Here is a 20,265-nt window from a genome sequence, read left to right as displayed (position 1 = left end):
TAGTTATATATAAATACAGCATAATAAAGATTCCCAAGAATATAATGAACCATTTTTTCTCATATTGAGTTTAGAATTACAATAATTCTTTCACATTTTTAAACAAAAAATGCATATCCTGTATGGAAGTGAGGTGCATTTTGATGTGTTTTATATGACATGGGGTCTCCCAGGGTCTTAGGATCTTAGGAAGATCCCAAGGTGGTGTGAGGAACCTGGAGAAGGACAAGAGACAAATACTCATGGCAGAGACCTCTGTCCTCACCCCCTGGCTGCTCTGAGATTAACAAAGACTAGAGCAGCCAAGGCCTGCAGCAGCCAGCCATGCCCACAACAGAGGGGCCTCTCTGGATTTCTGTATCCCTGGTTTAAACAAAGGCCCGAGCAAGCTGAGCCACCAAAGCTCTGGGGATCATGAGGAACAAAGGCAGAGGGAGAGCAGAGTGCTGACAGGGCCAGAGGCCAGAGGCCACAGGGCTATAAAGAGGAGGGCCACAGAGCAAGTGGTACCAGATGGAGACCCAGGCTGAGCAGCAGGAGCTGGGTGAGTAAGGCCCTCAGGGTGCCCTTGCCCTTCCTCTCCTTGCCCTGCAGAGACATGCCCAGGAGAGGGCCCAGTTCTCCTGCCTAGTGTGTAGAGCCTTCTAGGGTGGCTGGAGAAGAGTGGGGCACTCTGGCGGAAGGCAGCCTTCTCTTGTCACCCCAAGAGGAGTCACTTATACAGCAATAACCACTGCCCTAGCAACTAAGGCTGGGGGATGGGCATGGGCCCCCAAGAAATGAGCAGGGAGAAGGTATGGGGGCAGGACCTGGGAAATGTTGCTTATTCAGAGATTCAGAATGGAAAAATATATTACAGAGTTTACATGCATCATTCCTGGGCCCAATACCAGCCAGGAGGAGGGCCATGAATGTCTGTCCTAAGAAACCTAATACACACCTGCCTGTCTTCCTTCTTCCCTTCCTCCGCCCTCTTTTCCTTCCTCTTTCTTGCTCTGTCCTTCCTTTTTTTAAACTCATCCTACCATCTTTACTATCTACCTAACCTCTGTGAGCCTCAGTATCCTCATCTGTAAAATGGGGATAATGATAATTCTTAATTCATAGGCTTTATGTGAAGATTAAATGCGTGAATGCATGTAAGGCATTTAAAACAGGGCTGGACATGTAGATAGCCATTGTTGAGTGTTAAGCATTGTAACTCTTTTCTTCTTCACTTTCCTTCAATAAGTCTTTTTCAATGTCCCCCAATCCCTCATCCCCACATGTGCTCAGCACGATGCTATACCAATCCCCCAGAAGACCCAGGCCTTGCCATTGAGGTGCTCACCAGGACATCCAACCAGAACACAGATTGGTACTGTGATGAGTGCTAGAAATCAAGAAAGCAAGCAAGTGGCTGTGGGCTGGAGAAGGCAGGAAAGCCTGAGGAGGCAAGGTCAAGGCTGGGTAGGATCTAGGAGATAGAAAAGCAGAAAGGAATGGCCAGGCGTGGTGGCTCATGCCTGTAATCCCAGCACTTTGGGAGGCCAAGGCGGGCAGATCACCTGAGGTCGGGAGTTCAAGACGAGCCTGACCAACATGGAGACACCCCGTCTCTACTAAAAATACAAAATTAGCCGGGCGTGGTGGCACGTGCCTGTAATCCCAGCTACTAGGGAGGCTGAGACAGGAGAATCTCTTGAACCTGGGAGGCGGAGGTTGCGGTGAGCCGAGATTGCGCCATTGCACTCCAGCCTGGGCAACAAGAGTGAAACTCCATCTCAAAAGAAGAAAAAAAAAGAAAAAGCAGAAAGAGGCCAGATAAGGATGAGACCGTGAAAGGTTATGAGGGAGTTTGGGGCTTGGGATCCTGGCATGGCTGGCTGTTTGGCCAGTCACATGAGGGGTCTGGCCTAGGTGGTTGCCAAAGAGTTTATATTGCGGACAGAGGCAATGCTATCATCTGAAAGCAAATGAGAGGACAGGGTCACAATGCTTGTCAGTGCTTTACCTGCATTATTGTTTCTGATCCTTGTTTTTTTTTTTTTTTTTTTTTTTTGAGATGGAGTCTCACTCTGTTGCCCAAGCTGGAGTGCAGTGGCATGAACTCAGCTCACTGCAACCTCTGCCTCCTGGGTTCAAGTGATTCTCCTGCCTCAGCCTCCCGAGTAGCTGGGACTACAGGTGTGTGCCATCATACCCGGCTAATCTTTGTATTTTTAGTAGAGACAGGGTTTCACCACGTTGGCCAGACTGGTCTCAAACTCCCGACCTCAGGTAATCCACCTGCCTCGGCCTCCCAGAGTGCTGGGATTACAGGCGTGAACCACTGTGCCCGGCCTATTATTTCTGATCTTTACAATAACTGCATGTCGAAGCTTTACCAATGGAAAAACTGAGGCTCAGGCTGGGCGCGGTGGCTCACGCCTGTAATCCCAACACTTTGGGAGGCCGAGGTGGGTGGATCACTTGAGGTCAGGAGTTCGGGACCAGCCTGGCCAACATGGTGAAACCCCATCTCTACTAAAAATACAAAAACTAGCTGGACATGGTGGTGCACGCCTGTAGTCCCAGCTACATGGGAGGCTGAGGCAGGAGGATCACCTGAGCCCAGGAGACAGAGGTTGCAGTGAAGTGAGATTGCCCCACTGCACTCCAGCCTGGATGACAGAGCAAGACCCTGTCTCAAAATAGCAACAACAACAAAAACCCCAAGGCACAGCTAGTGAGCAGCAGAGCCAGAATTCCAACCAAAGTCTGTCTTGCAGACTTCAAGTCTCCTTTACCTTTCGAGGCGTTCCCTCACCTCACCCTCCTCCCCAGAGGCCACATCATTCGTGTGTGCTCTGTCTTCCAGAAACCCTTCCGACCACCAAGATGGCTCAGACCAACCCTACGCCGGGGTCCCTGGGGCCATGGAAGGTAAGCCCACCCCCATCACATCCAACAGGGCAGGGGTGAGATGCTGCACAGAGCAGGCCCCAGGCCTGTGCTCGTCCATAAGGCAGTGACTGACCAGAAAAACCCCAGTTTGTAGGGGAAAGGTCCACACAAGCTCCAGTGCTGTCGAAGGAAGGATCTCTCTGTGGACGCCAATGATGGGTGGGAGATGATACCTAGTTTCCTAACTCCTCTCTCCTCCCCACTGAAGTCATCTTAAAATACAGCAGCCCAGCAAAGGTTATGTCCATGGAGAAAATGAGGGCCCATAAAGATAGCGAGACTCCGTCTCAAAAAAAAAAAAAAAAAAAAAGATATTTACTACTAGATCCCAAATAAATTACAGGACTCAGCCTCCCAGCCTGAGGTTGGCTTTAACCATTGGCCAAAGTGGCTGACCCTCAGGCCTCTCATTGGCTTCTCTCCAACACTCCCCACTCTCCTCATTGGGTCAACCCTGAGGCCAGCTCACAGCTTTGGGAGTGGTCCTCTGGCCAGGTCCACAAGCCAGGTTTTAGCTCAAAGTACAAAAAGGGTTGACCATAACTCTCCTTTACACTCTAAGTTTCTGTAGGGGGTGTGGCTGGAGAAGCTAAGAATCTATAAGGAGCTCCTGGGACTCCCAGAATCCTGGCCTCTGGGCCATGCTTATGAAGGAACTGTGGTGGAATGGGAGCCCATAAGTCCTTGGCCTGTCCATTGGTCTAGATATTATCCCTGGCAGACCATTTCTATCATAAACCAATCCTCCCTCCACCTCATCCCTACTCTGGGCAAATGAACACCAACCAGTGGCATTAATTCAAACCCCTTCCTGCCCTGTCTGCCCTGGAAGAGACCTCATCAGGCATCCCAGGCTACAGCTGGTAACAAAGCAAAGAGTCAGACTCAAGTTAAGCTGTTGACCTGGGCCTCTGTTTTTCCTGATGCTCTAGCTCTCTTGCCCATTCAATCTCATTTCAGATAACCATCTATGATCAGGAGAACTTTCAGGGCAAGAGGATGGAGTTCACCAGCTCCTGTCCAAACGTCTCTGAGCGCAGTTTTGATAACGTCCGGTCCCTGAAGGTGGAATGTGGCGCGTGAGTATGGACTTCTGCAGAACCGCAGCCCCTTATTTCAGGCCCCTTCAGACATGGGACCATAGAGTGGGGATAGGGGAAGAAGGATGTTCCCCTAGGCTCTAGTCATTTCTCGGAGAGAGGCCTCGAAAGAAATCACTACATGCATAATTCAGTAAGCCAAAGCTAGAAGGAACATGAGGTTCTCAGGGGCATGGTACTAGATTTCAGGGGCTGGATAAAGAAATACATACAATGGGGTGGGGCAGTGGCAATAATCAAAATTTTGCTTCTGGAGCTCACAGGCTGCTACCTCGGGTGCCCTCAGAACAGCCACAAGACCCTTGAGTTTTTCTTGCCTGCAGAAAATTGGTAGAGAAGAAAGTGTCAAGTGGCTGCCTCTTCATGGCTAACTCTCCTCCTGCATATCCCAGAGCAGACACTGTTAGCTAATTTCTTTATGAAAAGAAAACCTTAACCCCATGACTCCAGAGACATATTAGCTCCTGATTCATCTTTCAGGCAGTTTCTTGTTGATGGTTAATCTTGGTGAGGGAGACCCTCTCATTTTTCTCCTCTGACTGGGCAGAGTAGTTGAGGCCTTTATCATTAGCCTGAAAATACCTAAGGAAAAGACTCCCCCTTGACTAGGCAGAATTGGCCTTGCATGTGGATAGGCTTCCACAAGTTACTTGCCACCAAAATTAAGCTCTTCAGTCCTTTAAAAGATGTAACACTTTAAGGTGTCATCACTAACTGAGACCCAATTGTGAAAAACTGAGGTGAACTCCATCCTCTTGCCCTGAAAGTTCTCCTGATCATAGATGGTTATCTGAAATGAGATTGAATGGGCAAGAGAGCTAAAACATCAGGAAAAACAGAGGCCCAGGTCAACAGCTTAACTTGAGTCTGACTCTTTGCTTTGTTACCAGCTGTAGCCTGGGATGCCTGATGAGGTCTCTTCCAGGGTAGACAGGGCAGGAAGGGGTTTGAGCTGAGTGTTTCAAGTTTTAAGTATAGGTATGGGGCACTAGGAGAAAGAACTCGCAAGTCACAGGAAAAAAAAAGACTTGTAATCCATCAGTTGCTTGTTCATCCCTGTGCTTTCTTAAGAAGAAGCCAACAGGTTTGGCTTGAGCCAAAGCAATAGTCCAGGGGTGTCTAATCTTTTGGCTTCCCTAGGCCACACTGAAAGAATTGTCTTGGGCCACATAGAGCTAACAACAACAAAAAAAAACTCATAATGTTTTGAGAAAGTTTACAAATTTGTGTTGAGCTGCGTTCAAAGCTGTCCTCAGCTGCATGCAGCCCTTGGGCAACAGGTTGGACAAGCTTGCAATAGTCAGTCACTAGATCCTGAAACAGGTAGAGAATAGGTGATTTGGAGAAAAAGAAAAAAAAATTTTTTTTTGAGACAAGGTGTCACTGTTACCCAGGCTGGAGTGCAGTGGCAATCATGGCTCACTGCAGCCTCCACCTCCAAGGCTCAACCCTCAGCCCCCTGAATAGCTGGGACTGCAGTAGTGGGTCACCACGCCTGGCTAATTTTTGAGTTTTGTAGACGGGGTTTCGCCATGTTTCCCAGGCTGGTCTCCAACTCATGGGCTCCAGCGATCTGCTTGCCTTGGCCTCCTGAAGCGTTGGAACTACAGGCGTGAGCCACCACACCCAGCCAGGAAATATAATTTTAGATTGGCTTTGCTAATACACTTCACTCAGACCAGTGAAGTAGATAGACCCTTTCAGTGATAATCCCCAAACAAATATTACATTCACTAACCTGCTTAGTATACCTGTCAACTCATTCCTCAATTCTTGTGACAAATTACTTCGTACAGCTCTACTAGGATTGGCTTGATATTTTACCCCACTATTAACTTATCTAAAACAAAAGATGCCTTCTCCCCAAGGCCATATAGGCTTCGAACACCATGAACAAACACTACATGTCTTTGGCAGCTGGATTGGTTATGAGCATACCAGCTTCTGTGGGCAACAGTTTATCCTGGAGAGAGGAGAATACCCTCGCTGGGATGCCTGGAGTGGGAGTAATGCCTACCACATTGAGCGTCTCATGTCCTTCCGCCCCATCTGTTCAGCTGTGAGTCTCTGAAATTTCCACTTCTGTGCATATGAGGGATGGGACAAGAGGGTGTGGACAGACTGACGTTCATGCTATTTCTCATCAGTTATGCTGAATGTGGCAGGAAAAAAGACAAAAGTAAAAAAAGAGAAAACATCACTTTATTCTCTAAGCCTGCTATTTGATTTTTCTCCACCAGGTGGTACTTCCCTTAAGCTAAAACTAAGGGTCTTACAGGTGGCAATAAGTGGATATTCAAGAGCCCAGTAAACTTGTGAAACACTAGTAAATGAGTGAAAGTGCTTACCCTGTAGCAAAAAGTAAACCCTTGGCCAGTTAAATTTCAATCTGTGTAACATTTTTACTGCAGAAACAGGAAAATGCTGAAGTAACCTTTCAGTAAGTGGGAATGATTGAAGAAATAGGCAAGTCTTCCAGTATCGATCTACATTGATTGACAATAATCTTCTTGTTCTGCACACTTAAGTATTACTCAATAATGCATCAGGCTGGGATGTTTCTGGTCTTTGGAAACAGGTCAAGCAGAAAGCAGGATGACCTTAAGGGGTGTGTTGAAAATGATCCCTGTATTAGGAGTTAGGTTGAGTTAGAACCTTTCCAAATATTCAGTCTATGTGTGAGTTTCTCGTGATTTTGGTTAATAATCTCACCTTGGTTCAAAGTCTTGCCAAAATTCAACTGGTGGAGAAGTTAACCTAAATAGCTCTAATCCAAATAAATAGTTCCCTGTCTGGAAATTATTTCAATCTCACTTTTAAAAACATTTCATTTGCCCACCCTAAGGTATAACTGACATACAGTAAAATGCACAGATCCTAAGTGAATATTCTCATGAGTTTTGAAAAATATATAGATCCATGTAACCAACACCCTAACCATATAAAGAACATTTCATCATAGTTCCCTGGTGTCCCTTTCCACTCAATTGTTCCCCTATCACTTTCTATTACCAAACAGTTTTGTCCATTTTTTAAGTTCATACAGGTTAGTCTCTGCCTTTTTAATGCTGTGTAGTATTCATGTCCCCTACTGGACATACAGGTTATTTCCAACAACACACATACACACGCAAGCGCACACATACATATTTGGGCTTACTTTTTGTATTAATTTGTGAGATCTTTTTTCACATTAGTGAACATTAATCCCTTGGTTGGCTGCATTTTGTTAGTACTTTTTCTCACTGTCAAATCTTCTTCATTGTTCCAAAATAGTGTATCAGTTATTTGTACATTCTAAATGTTATGGTATTTAAATTGGAATAAACAAAATTATGGGTAACTTTTTTCTCACAAATCTGTTGCCTTAATCTTTTTATCATGTGCTTCCTTGTGTAATCCAAAAAAGTGTTTCAATTTTGAAACATATGATAGCCATAGCACTAGTACTAAACATTTTTAAACAATTTCTGAATTACAGAATCATAAGGAGTCTAAGATGACTATCTTTGAGAAGGAAAACTTTATTGGACGCCAGTGGGAGATCTCTGACGACTACCCCTCCTTGCAAGCCATGGGTTGGTTCAACAAGGAAGTCGGCTCCATGAAGATACAAAGTGGGGCGTAAGTACAAAAACAGGGTTGGAATATACTTCAAAGTAACTCCTGGGGTTGCATCAATGGTTATGTTTTAATCAGATTTCATACGTATCGGTATAGATGTCACATTCTAGTTCTACATAATTTTGAATCTCAAGTTCTTTATACCAACTACCACTTAAGGTTGCAGATTTATCGCCCCCAGACATGCCTCTATGCAAGAATTTACGTTGACTACTTATACCTGTTTTGATGATTAAGGCTAATTAGCTATAGCCATATTATGCTTACAAATAGTGCCTGACACATTTAGGATGGCTATTTTTTTCTAAGCCTAAAAGCATCTCATACCATTGTGTTGAGTAAAGAGGCTCAGGTTTTGGGGTATTAACCAGATTCCTAATTAGTTTTAATAAAAATGTACTTTGAATTTCCTAGCTGGGTTTGCTACCAATATCCTGGCTATCGTGGGTATCAGTATATCTTGGAATGTGACCATCACGGAGGAGACTATAAACATTGGAGAGAGTGGGGCTCTCATGCCCAGACTTCGCAGATCCAATCGATTCGCCGAATCCAAGAGTAGCTGATTAAAAGCTCCAAGTAGGATAATTTCTCAAGCACGAGACCTTGCTAAGCACTCTAGAATAAGTTTTATGTTCTGCTCACAGACATTGCTTTCATGTTAGCTGCTGAAATCCACAATAAACGTCATTTAAAAAAAAACTTTGTAGACTGAATTAACTACCATGCTTCACATAAATCACACCTAAGTGGATGAGAATTTTTTTATTTTTTATTTTTTAGATGTTTTGCTCTTGTTGCCCAGGCTGGAGTGCAATGGCGCTATCTCGGCTCACCACAACCTCCGCCTCCCTGGTTCAAGTGATTCTCTGTCTCAGCCTCCCGAGTAGCTGGGATTACAGGCATGTGCCACCACACCCGGCTAATTTTGTGTTTTTTTTCTTTTTGGAGACGGACTCTCGCTCTGTCACCCAGGCTGGAGTGCAGTTGCGCGATCTCGGCTCACTGCAAGCTCCGCCTCCCGGGTTCACGCCATTCTCCTGCCTCAGCCTCTCCGAGTAGCTGGGACTACAGGTGCCCGCCACCACGCCCAGCTAATTTTTTGTATTTTTAGTAGAGATGGGGTTTCACCATGGTCTCGATCTCCCGACCTCGTGATCCGCCCACCTCGGCCTCCCAAAGTGCTGGGATTACAGGCGTAAGCCACCACGCCTGGCCTGTGGATGAGAATTTTTGTTGTTGTTGAGACAGGGTCTCACTGTCACCCAGGCTAAAGTGCAGTGGTGTGATCTGGCTTACTGCAGCGTCGATCTCCTGGGCTCAAGTGATCCTCCTGCCTCAGCCTCCTGAGTAGTTGGGACTACAGGTGCCTGCCACTATGCCTGGCTAATTTTTGTACTTTTTGTAGAGATGAGGTCTCACTATGTTGCCCAGGCTGGTCTCGAATTCTTGGGCTCAAGTGATACACCCACTGTGGCTTCCCAAAGTGCTGGGATTACAGGTGTTGAGCCACTGCGCCCACCTGGATGAGAATTTTTTAAGTCAAGCTTCCATAAAACTCCACATTCTCTTTTGTGTCCTTGCAAGTCACTCACCAGGCCAAGGACAATTATTCCTTATCTCAAAGAACAATAAAGCATATGACCTAAATGTTATCAATCTCTATAGTGACTGACACTTTTGGTAAATGTTTTTATGTCTTTTCCTCCCGTCTCCTGCTCTTTCTAATAATGTTGAAGTTGGCATTGATTTTCCTTTCACCTTGTGACAAATCAGTACTAAAGAAACAGGAAGTTTCTCCAGTGTGTACTGCCACATATTTCAACATAAAGTTATGAATAAATCCAGAATCTTGGCAGCTTAACATTCTAGTTGCTCAACTGCTTAGCTCAATTTTGATTTATTTCAATTGGAAGAGCATAAGGCTTAATGTCCTGCAAAAAGGCAGGATAGCTCTAGATTTTTCAATAAGCAAGCTAATTCTAAGCACTGTAAAAACCTGTATGGTTAAAAAAATTAAAAAAAAATCACAGGACCATAGTACACTTAAGACTTAAATTCTTCACATATTTGACCCTTTGGAAAAAAATCATTATCAATGTCACAAACTTAGTTTTCAGTTTTTTTTTTAAATTTTTTATCAGCTGAATTTAAGATTAGTCAGTAAAGACTTTTTAAAAAATTAAAGCACACAAAAGATAACAAACACCTCAGAAACTTTAAAATTTTTTATTCAACAATGTACACTTATTGTCTCTCAATTTGATCTACAAATTTCTCAAGGTTTTTTTTCTGATAAAATAAGTAAATCTGGGTATGGTTGTAGAGTGTTTGTAATTTATATTTTTAAAACACTGAACATGATGAAGACATCAGTAAAGGAAGATCATCACGTAACTGACACTTCCTCAGAATCCATGACATCAGAAACAGCTACAGCAAATACCTAAGCATTTAGCAAACAGGAAAATTTCTGGTCACTGTTCTTATATCTAGAAAAGATCTATATTTTTGACTGGGCAAAACAAACATTGAAACTTTTTTTTGAGGGGGGGGAACATCCTTTAACATAACTGTACTCCACTTATTATCCATTCCCCCAGATTAAGAGGTAACTCAGCTCCTAAGCGCCTCTGCACAAGACAGAGAAATTACTTTGCTCTTCCAATAGGTTCTAAGACTGAACATAAAGAACTACTGACAGATGCGGAAGAGGAACCATAGCCATCTAAATGCTTGCTACACTCCTGCATTTCTGCCTCTTAAGGCCATGCAATTAATTATGGGTCACCTTTTGAGTCTTAACTGGATAACTTAGTTTTTAACTGCCACTATCAATGAAGATACATATAGAAGGGTTTTGCTGTGTCCTCAAAGGCAACAATATACTTGATGAAGAAGTAACCCTCTTCTGTATATTGAAAAAGCTATAAAATTGAAATATTTATTTTATATGTAGGAGCATGGGGAAAATGCTATCAGTAATATCTTCTACTTAAACATATTAGCCTCTCCTACAAAGGTTCTGAAGCAATTAAAAAAAAAAAACTTTAAAAAAGATGATTTGACAAAACCTGGGTAGTACATCTACACATTATAAGTACACATACACAAAGTAAAGCTATTTAGTACATGCAGATTGCAGCACTTGAACCAAATGTACCCAATTTCTAAACTTGTTCTAATCAGCTTGGGCAATTTTTTAAAAGATACACGTTATCTTTAAAACAACCTGTGCTTTGATCTTACAAACAACTGAATAATTCTAATCTTAAGCCAGTCAATTCAGTAAACCAAATTTATGCTAAAGCCAAGGTAAAAGGCTATCCTACCTTTAAACCAGCTTAAAGACATAAAATCGTCACCAAGTTCCATATGACAAAAAAGGGTCTTTCAGTTTGAATTACTTTCCATTTCTATTTGATCAAATAAACCAAAATATTACTAAGGAAGAGCATCCAATGATTTGTAAAGCTGACAAAACTGCCCTGTTTCAAGAAAAGCCCTTTAATAGATACAAGTCAAGCTCTCGTTTAAATTGAACTTTATTAAAATAGGTGCCAGTTTTCCTCTCTCCTAGTTCCACTGATGAACTAACCCAACTATAACTTTGAGCCAAGTTTCCAAAGATGGTAAAGCTAAGAACAGCAAAGTATTAAGGACAAATCGGTCACTTTTGGTAATGACACACAAATTAAACTTTCAAAACATGTGCATAGCTTTATTCATCTACTTAGATCTAACCTTTTCACGGAGCTTCGGCAAAATTCGAGTGTGCAAAATGCATTTCTAAAACGTAATGCAAGCAAAGCTTTCACATTTACACTGGCAGGAAATACAGAGAGAAACTAACAAGTCACATTAGGGAAAATTCAGATCTTTTTTTTTAATGACAAGAATTGCACAGTTTATTATTTTGAGACAATTGTTGCAGACATAAATATTTAAAATTTTCTAAGCAAGGTGCTTTTAACAAAATTTTTAAAGTTGGAAAGAGCTGATAACTTGGATTATAGCTCACACAGAATTCCAAATTAAAGTGGACTCCATTATCTCCCTATATTTTGCAAACAATGCTTTGTATAACACTTCTTTAAAACACTAAAAGAGACAGCAAGCTGAAACTTTTTTTAAAGCACACAAGAAATGTTTACTTGAAGAAGGTGCCGAGGGGAGAAGAAAAGGGAGTGAAGAATCCTTTTACTATTTCCCACTACAGGACAGCCACTAACAGACTAAGAACAAAAAAGATACAACAAAAAAAGTAAATCACTTCCCCAGCTTATAAAATAGTTCCAGTTTGACAAGATCTGTAACTTTAAACAGAGAGCACCAGTTGGGCAATAGAATGAGCATTTCATACTGCATAAAAATTAGTGAGGTGGTAAGAACCATCAACTATCTCAGGCATTACTACATGGCGTTTCCAAATTTTTTTTTTTAATATACATGCAAGGCACATTGATATAAAAATAGATCTCTGGCCAACAAATATATTAAATAAGCAAATTAAAATTTTGGCTTTGCGATATTGGCAACATCAAAATATAACCAGACAGCTTTGGCCCACACATCTTTCTCATATTCCTCCACCTCGTTTGGTGTTTCCCACCCATTATTTTGGGTTCAATCACCTTCAAGTTTGGGTATGTGCTTGAGAAATGACTTTTCTTCTTGTCAAGTAGCATTAACTAAAGTTTTCCTTTGCTAAGTAACAAGACAAGAGAAACAGATAGTTGGAGTTTTGACTGATTTGATTTAAACTAAATCTGATTGGTTCAGGGCAGCATTATTTCTCCTCTATATACAAACAAAAAATAAGTCCCCAGCTTACATAGACAAATGTTTTCTAAAAGATCAGCAACAAATCAATGACACCACGTCCTTTAAGCCATTCTTCCCAATTCCTCTTTCTGAGGCAGAGAGAGGGAGTAATAGAAACAAAGCTAAGATTTAAACTATTTTCAGTAGTAGAAGACATTTAAGGCCAAAAAGTGTACTATTAACAGAATTCTTATATTCCTAAGTTATTGTCTTTCATAGGACAATATCAGCTAAGAATTAGTTACTTGTACTGATTCCCTCCCAAAGAGAATTTTATAACTCACTCACTCTTGTTAGTGGCTGTGCTACAGGAAAGGTATCAAAGCAACCTATGGTATATGTATGGTATATAGTAATGTAAAAAGTGCATCACATTCTTGATTTTCAGTTTCTCATAGCAGCAGCAGGATTAATCTAAGACAGAAAACAGTTGTATTTTCATTCTTAAAATGCAACAATATCTAATGAAATGTATTCAAGATCATGAAAGGATCCTCCTCTATGGAGGATAAATGAAAACAGATTAATAATAATAGACAAACAGGGTAAACTAAAGGCATTCATTCATATTTACATATTAAAACCACTTTTGTTAACACCAAATCTTTACATCTAGCAAAAGAAATAAGCATTTTAAGAATAAAGCAGACATCACTAAAGCAGTATCCATTTTCAGAGCCTTTGATTAGCACCTGAGGAAAAAAGGGTACATGGAAAGCTATGTAATTTGCCCTCAAGTTAGTTTGTTGGAAGAGTACAACTTTGATATGCACTGAAAGTAAAACTAAATTGGAAAATAAATGTAGTTAGTTTAATAAGGCTGTAGAAAAGAGATACTTGGCCGGGCACGGTGGCTCACACCTGTAATCCCAGCACTTTGGGAGGCCGAGGCGGGCAGATTGCCTGAGGTCAGGAGTTCGAGACCAGTCTGGCCAACATGGTGAAACCCCGTCTCTACTAAGAATACAAATTAGCTGGGTATGGTGGTGTGCGCCTGTAATCCCAGCTACTCGGGAGGCTGAGGCAGGGGAATTGCTTGAACCAGGGAGGTGGAGGTTGCAGTGAGCCAAGATTGTGCCACTGTACTCCAGCCTGGGCAACAGACAGTCCGTCTCAAAAAAAAAAGGGGGGGGGGGCGGATACTGCAGTATTATAAAATGGCTTTAGAACTCTGGACATAACAAAATTGTATGGATAAACAGGGAAGTCTGAATCAGCAATCCCATCACATATGAGGATGGCTATTCCATAGTTTCTAGCCCATAACTGATTTACCACTCCCAATAATGCAAGAGCAACATACCAATCATGCTGCACTGGGTGTTTTTATTATGCAGACAACCGAAAATTCTATTCGCACTATTGCTGGCATCCTTTAACTACTTTAAGATCTTTCCTGAGCAGCAAAACAGTGTGAAATTTAAAACTCAGTAAAGCAGTGCTTTTGAGTGGAGCCAATGATTCATCACTCTCCCAGGTGGTCCTGGTTCTCACACAGGTGATGTATATTTTAAAAGAAACATTTTAAGATACCAAAACAGAAGCCCACCCTTTTCACCATGAAAGAATCTTGGCGCTCTGTTGATTAATTACATTAGTAAAAATAACATCGATATTAAGAACTAATGTTAAGCTATGTGCCTCTGGCAAACTTAGAGCAGCTATTTATGCTTCCAGTCTTTTCCTCTGCCTCTCCCTTTTAAACAAATTATCAAAATTTTGTGGCAGGTAAGGGGAGAAGAGCAAATCCTACGTTTTCCTTTCAAATCCAACAGTTAAGTCATGGGTAGGGTTATTAAGATACTGCCCTATTAGACTCTACCTTGACTGGTGTGGCATCAACCGATCTGACCCTAATGACCATTAATATTTGTCCTATAAGATAACTGTTCTGCACAGTTAACATACAAGAGGGATCAGCTGTTGTTATTTGAGGATGTGGCCCAATGGCATAACTATACTAATACTTGGAAATTGGACTTTTAACCTATTTCTCTGAAGAGAGCCTTGCAGGAATGACTCCCTCCTTATTTACAGTGGAATTAAAATTGAGTAAAGTCCATTTCCAATAGCCATTTGCCAGTAGCCATTTGATACATGACGATTTCACACTAAATGGCTTATTTAAAAAAGCTAACAGCAATTACAAAAGATAAATCATTAGATGCCTCTGATGTGGGGAAGCAACAAGCCTAACAACCAAGTATGATATTATCACTATGTAATGTTTTTTCAAAATTTTTATTGTGGACAACTCCCATAGTTGAGGTTTGTCATATTTGACCTACAAACTGTTATTTGTAAAAACAATGCAGCAGTTCTCCTTTATGAAGTTTCTGCAGATTGAGTAATAACTAGGTAAGCAGATGATTAAGGAGGACAACAAAATTCTAAAATGGAGAAACTCTCTGGCCATTTATTTCAAAGAAAAAAAAAATCTGTCATTAAATTCCTAGTTATTGGCTATCCCCTCCTAGAAAGTAGAGGAGGAAGGGCTGGCTACTATAGATGCTGTACATTTTACGTGAAGGTTCATTACTAAGGAGGTTAGAAGAAAGGCTATGTAATTAACTTCAGTTCAGCAAAGTGGGGGTGAATAAAGAGAAAGATAATACACCCTGTGTATTTTGTGGGAAAAGGGGATTATTGAGGACACCTACAAGAGTGGTATGTGACACAGAAGCCTACAATAATCAAAACAGATTTAAAAAGAAATCTTCACCCATAATTAGTATCTTCATAGCTATTAAAAAAATAGGTCATAATTTCATTCTTAGTGCCATTTTTCAATACTACCCTTTTAAGGATTTAAACCACCTGACTTTTTTCTGTGTAATGAAAACAAATGGCACAAAATAAATACAAGTTCATTCTCTGAATACTAATGTCTTATACACATTCATTTACTAATTTTTAATATCTCCAACTTTTCCTCACACACAACACACACATACACACACACACACACACACCACACACCCCATTTTCAGTCTTTATAATGGAGGGATGTTAAAAATCCCCTCTAGACTGTATTTGGTTTATGCTACAGTACTAATACTCTGAGTTGAAGGAAAATTCTTTATACCAAACAATAACACGTTATTTAAATGTGCTAAATTGATCACAGCTGAAGTTTGTTTAGAAGCTTACACAAAATAATCAGAAAACAGATCAACTCTTAAGATTTTTTTTTTAATAAGTGCTCTGTAAGGAATTGTGTGAGGACGTAAGGAGAAAGATTGCAACAAATAGAGTTAAGTGTTACCAAACAGCACAAAGAGATTTGTCCCAAAGTCCTGCTTGTACCTAGGCAATTAAGTCTATTAACCTAATGCCCCCAAAATACTGACAGTTAATATGATGGGGCACTAGGGTTCTCAGAAAGTTAACAGACATTCCTAACTACATACCTCTAACCATATGATCAAGGAAATTTCAGTGGAGAAATCAAAGTGAAATGTTGCATTGTTTCATTTAGAAATGAGACTCTCAAAAACCTTTGGACAGACAGAGAAGTGATACATTCTTTTTGGCTTCTCTGAACACTGAGGCCTGAGGGATATGGAAGGAAATTAGAAAAGCAATAGCTTTCTAAACATGTTTAATCAAGTGTTGCTTCTAAGTTAAAAAGCCCAATTCAGGTGGGGGCTGGGTTTGTTTTTTGTTTTTTCCTTTTCAAATATATATTCATTCAACCTCTGTATGTCACAAACCCAGAAAGTTTCTTGTGAGTTGTGAGACAGAAGAACTTTAAAATTCCAGGCAAGCAAAATGGACATTTAAAAAAAGGGGACTGGAGAGGGGAATCTGGCCCTAAGGCGACAAGTGGTTACACAAGGCAATTGAACACACAGCAGAACTTTAAAACCTGTAAAACAAACTGGAGCCTTTTTTCCCTTTAATCAACCTTATATGTCTTTTTTTTTAACTTTTTGAAAATTTTTATTTAAAAAAACACAAAAACACAGACTTTTTTCACTTCAGTTATGTGGTATGTTGCATTTTCCAGTTTGTTCAATGCTTTAAAGCTCAAGGATGCCTCTGCTTTCAATTGTACATGGGCCTGAAGCATCCTAGCTTTTGGCAAGCAGGCAGGAGACTCAACAAAAATCAAAATAGGAACAAGGCAGACTAAATGCAGGGCACATCTGTAAACATATTATACATTTGAAAATTACAATATCAGTAAAAGTGATACAGTTTACAGGTGAAATGAAACTATCTGGAACTGGCCTACCACAAGTTTCTGAACCTGGACTGATACAATAAGTTATTTTATATATATATATATATATTATGTATAAAAGTTTTGTTTACATCAAGTGGAATTGGCAATCCATGCTTATACTTTTAAAATCTAAGCAGGGCAGAAATCCAGACTAAAAAGATAGTTACTCTACTCTCTGTTGAGTCCAACAGCTTCTTTCATGAACTACTTGTTTTAAAAGCCTCAAATAATCAACAAAACAAGAAAACCCATCCATACTACAGTCACTCAAAACTGGACATTTCTAGGGGTAGAGCAAAAGTAGTTACTTTCTCCCCAAATACCCCAGGGGATCCAGTCTACTTTTATCAGAAGACTACAACTCTTTATATAAATGCCCTGATATTTTAACCTGTATTTGACATACATGGATATACTAATTTCTGTGTGTGTGATGTGATGCTGTGTCAGGCCAGACAACTTGTTATTATGCTACTAACATCACCCAATCTCAATTGGACCCTTAATTTCTGCACACACACACACAAATTTATTTTAGCATGCTATACACAAGCTGCAGTGCAACAGGATGGCAATGTAATGATAAGACAGGGCTAATGTTTTTCTCTGCCCCAAAGAAAATTTCCAGAATTTCACATTATTTTCCTTAAAAACCCATCTTGCTCTAGTAATAAAATATATTTATTAAGATATAATTAGAAGCTAACAAGCTCAGAAGTACAGTTTGCATGAAAACACACCTTCTACAGTCAGGGTTTATTACCTTCTCACTGGCTAAAAACATGAAAAGTTTTAGTTTTCACGGACTTTTTTCTTCCCCTTTTAGATTTTGCTGAGAAATTAAAAGATAATTTACAGAAAGGTCTAAGTTTGTCTTAAATGGTTGATGAAAAACAAGGAAAACAGCACATTTAGTGTTAGTGACAGAGAGCAAGTCTGGAGCACCTACAGTTGAAAAGCAGAATATATTTTTGCTCCCAGTTATACAATTACATTAAAATACGGGCACAGGAATATTTTTCCAGATTGTATATCTAAGCCAATTGCTTGTTCTGAAACTTTTCTTTAAATGACACGCATAGATTCTTCAGTTGTTAAAGTCCAATATGTAACCGAAGCCAAGTTAACTATGTACCATCAACTATTCCAGAATTGTAGAACTTCAATGCCCTCCCCTATCCCCACCCCACAAAAAATAAATGGAAAGAAATAAAGTATTTCCCCAACACCCCACAGAGGCCGCTTAACTCCTGGCAAGACATGCAAATCATATTCGCTAAAAAAATACACCCTGCTAACTTCAAGGCATTTATCCAGCATTCTCGCAGGGCTTAAAGTAAAACCAAAAAGATCAAGGGAGGAGTGAGGGGAAAATGTTGAATCATTCTTGGTTCCCCATGATTAGTGTATCACTTCAGTCACAGAACAAGATACAGAAATCTTTTAAGTGGATTTGCCTTTCCAGTGGGTCATTTGTTGCCCAAGTTGATGACAGCAGGAACTTTAGAACCACACTTGTTAAGTCTGTATTCATTAATCACTTGCATTCACACTTAAAAACAAAAACTAACAGAAGAAAAAAAACCTATTCAGTACCGGAGATTAAATAACCATGTGTAGTCTCTTGAAATAAATTTGATTCCTTAAGAAGTCTAATTACTTTCAGTTGCCTTTTTTAAATAACTATATATATATATATATATGTATATATATATATTTGTATATATTATCCTGTGATTCTACTTATGGTTCCTCTGCTGCGTTGAAGATCTAGGAGCATAAAAGCCTTGTGTCCCCCATGAACGATGGCTCTAATGCTGCAGAAAGGTTACAAATAGGCAGTCTGGTCCTTCATTGATCTGGACTATCCATGGCTTCATTGTAAGTGATTATCCTTTTGGGATCTAGAAAGGTTAAAAAAATAAATAAAAATAAGGTCTAGAATCTCAAAATGCCCATATTCCAATAACAATCCCAAATAACCATCATTTAAACTGCCCAATTTTTTTATGAAAACAGAACTTCAAGCCCATTTCCTCTTTGTACTAACACATGTATGATCCAGTTTCTCAACCTGGAAGTAGCTATTTGGAATTCCAATGAATTCCAAGTACAGGGTCCTCTAGCCAGTGAGAGCCTCAACTCCTACAGATCAGAGATGGTTGAGTTCACTTAAGGGTTTTATGTACTTCTACTGATTACAAAAGCAGTGTATTTGAAAACAGCAGCCAAAGAAAAAAGCTTGTCACCAATAATCCAATATTAAAAGAAACACTTGGATTTTTCTTTTGCTGTTCTCAGCAAATGAAGTCAAAATTTATTTTAACCAGTGTGGGAACTATCTAAGTAAAACCTGGCACCAAAACTTGACGTTAAATTAATTAGCAGAACTACCAATTCAGTCCTAATCAAGACTTACTCAATCTCCCACAGTAACACCAGCCTTTATTCTCAGCACTAACAAACGACTATGGATCTTTCAGATTCAGAATATAAAACTGTTAGAATGTGTCTGGAAAAAGACTCCAGGGTTATTCTAAATTCTTACTATTTAGCTGCATGCTCCCTTCTTCTGGAGGGGCACTGTTTTTACTATATATTATTATATATATTATATATATATACACACACACACATATATAATTTCTACCTATCCTAAGAATTTTTCAAGTATACATGCTTTTAAAAAAAAAAAAGGCAAGTCAATACAACTGGTCACCCAATGGAAAATGTTAAAGGCTTGAAAATAATATCGGAAAAACTCAAGTCCACTTCAGCTAAGAATCAATCCAGTTTAGTCCAGAGATAATAATATCCTTTCTGGGATTCCTAGGGCCACCCACTGGAAATCTGCCGTGAAGAACATGCTCATTCCTAAGAGTTAACGGCCATTTTACAGTAAAGACAGGTAGGTCTACTTTGCAGGGTATATTTTCTTTTCCTTTTTTTTTAGACGAAGTTTCGTTCTTGTTGCCCAGGCTGGAGAGCAATGGCGTGATCTCAGCTCACTGCAACCTCCATCTCTCGTGTTCAAGCAATTCTCCTGGCTCAGCCTCCCTAGTAGCTGGGATTTACAGGCATGTGCCACCACGCCTGGCTGTTTTAATAGAAATGGGGTTTCACCATGTTGGCCAGGCTGGTCTTGAACTCCTGAACCTCAGGTGATCCACCTGCCTCCGCCTCCCAAAGTGCTGGGATTCCAGGCGTGAGCCACTGTGCCCAGCCTGCAGGGTGTATTTTCTAGTCTACGTTTTTTTCATTTGCATGGTAAGATACACAGAAAGTAACTCCAAAAGAAAGAGCAATGTTGGGAAATCAGGGGAACCTACATTCTAGTCCTGCCACTTTCTAGTTTACAGGAACCTCACTGGGCCTCACTTTCCTAATATGTAAAATAAGAGAATTTCTACACATTTCAAGTCCTGAAATTCTAGGAATTTCACATCCATCTGAAATTCACTTATATTAATTAGCAAAGTAAATGAGGAATAGGATACAATTCAGTTACATGGTTCTAAAAACCCAAATCTATTGTGACTACTACAAAACTCTCACTTTATTTCA

The 20,265-nt window shown here is 40.3% G+C and overlaps 2 protein-coding genes across 2 annotated transcripts in view; one reads left to right on the top strand and one right to left on the bottom strand.

Moving 5' to 3' along the window:
• Nucleotides 1-512: 512 nt before the first annotated feature.
• Nucleotides 513-8,398, top strand: CRYBA1 (crystallin beta A1). Its single transcript, XM_003277068.3, has 6 exons — nucleotides 513-544; nucleotides 2,840-2,904; nucleotides 3,886-4,004; nucleotides 5,943-6,084; nucleotides 7,507-7,649; nucleotides 8,064-8,398. The coding sequence occupies exons 1-6, from the start codon at nucleotides 514-516 to the stop codon at nucleotides 8,209-8,211; spliced, it is 648 nt and encodes a 215-aa protein (XP_003277116.1). The 5' UTR covers nucleotide 513; the 3' UTR covers nucleotides 8,212-8,398.
• A 1,465-nt stretch (nucleotides 8,399-9,863) lies between these two features.
• Nucleotides 9,864-20,265, bottom strand: part of NUFIP2 (nuclear FMR1 interacting protein 2) — a 38,839-nt gene continuing 28,437 nt past the window's right edge. The window contains exon 4 of the mRNA XM_003277069.4: nucleotides 9,864-18,605. Coding sequence (XP_003277117.2) covers nucleotides 18,553-18,605 — 53 coding nt within the window. The 3' untranslated portion in view covers nucleotides 9,864-18,552. The remainder of the gene's footprint in view (nucleotides 18,606-20,265) is intronic.

Source organism: Nomascus leucogenys, chromosome 19 (assembly GCF_006542625.1).
Source record: "Nomascus leucogenys isolate Asia chromosome 19, Asia_NLE_v1, whole genome shotgun sequence".
In the NCBI taxonomy this organism is placed as follows: Eukaryota; Metazoa; Chordata; class Mammalia; order Primates; family Hylobatidae; genus Nomascus; species Nomascus leucogenys.
This window is presented reverse-complemented; position numbering and strand designations above follow the sequence as displayed.

Coding starts and splice junctions, on each gene's coding strand:
- CRYBA1 (XM_003277068.3), top strand. CDS start 514: ATGGAGACCCAGGCTGAGCAGCAGGAGCTGG. Junction 545..2,839: donor GGCTGAGCAGCAGGAGCTGG/GTGAGTAAGGCC, acceptor TCTGTCTTCCAG/AAACCCTTCCGACCACCAAG. Junction 4,005..5,942: donor CTGAAGGTGGAATGTGGCGC/GTGAGTATGGAC, acceptor TGTCTTTGGCAG/CTGGATTGGTTATGAGCATA.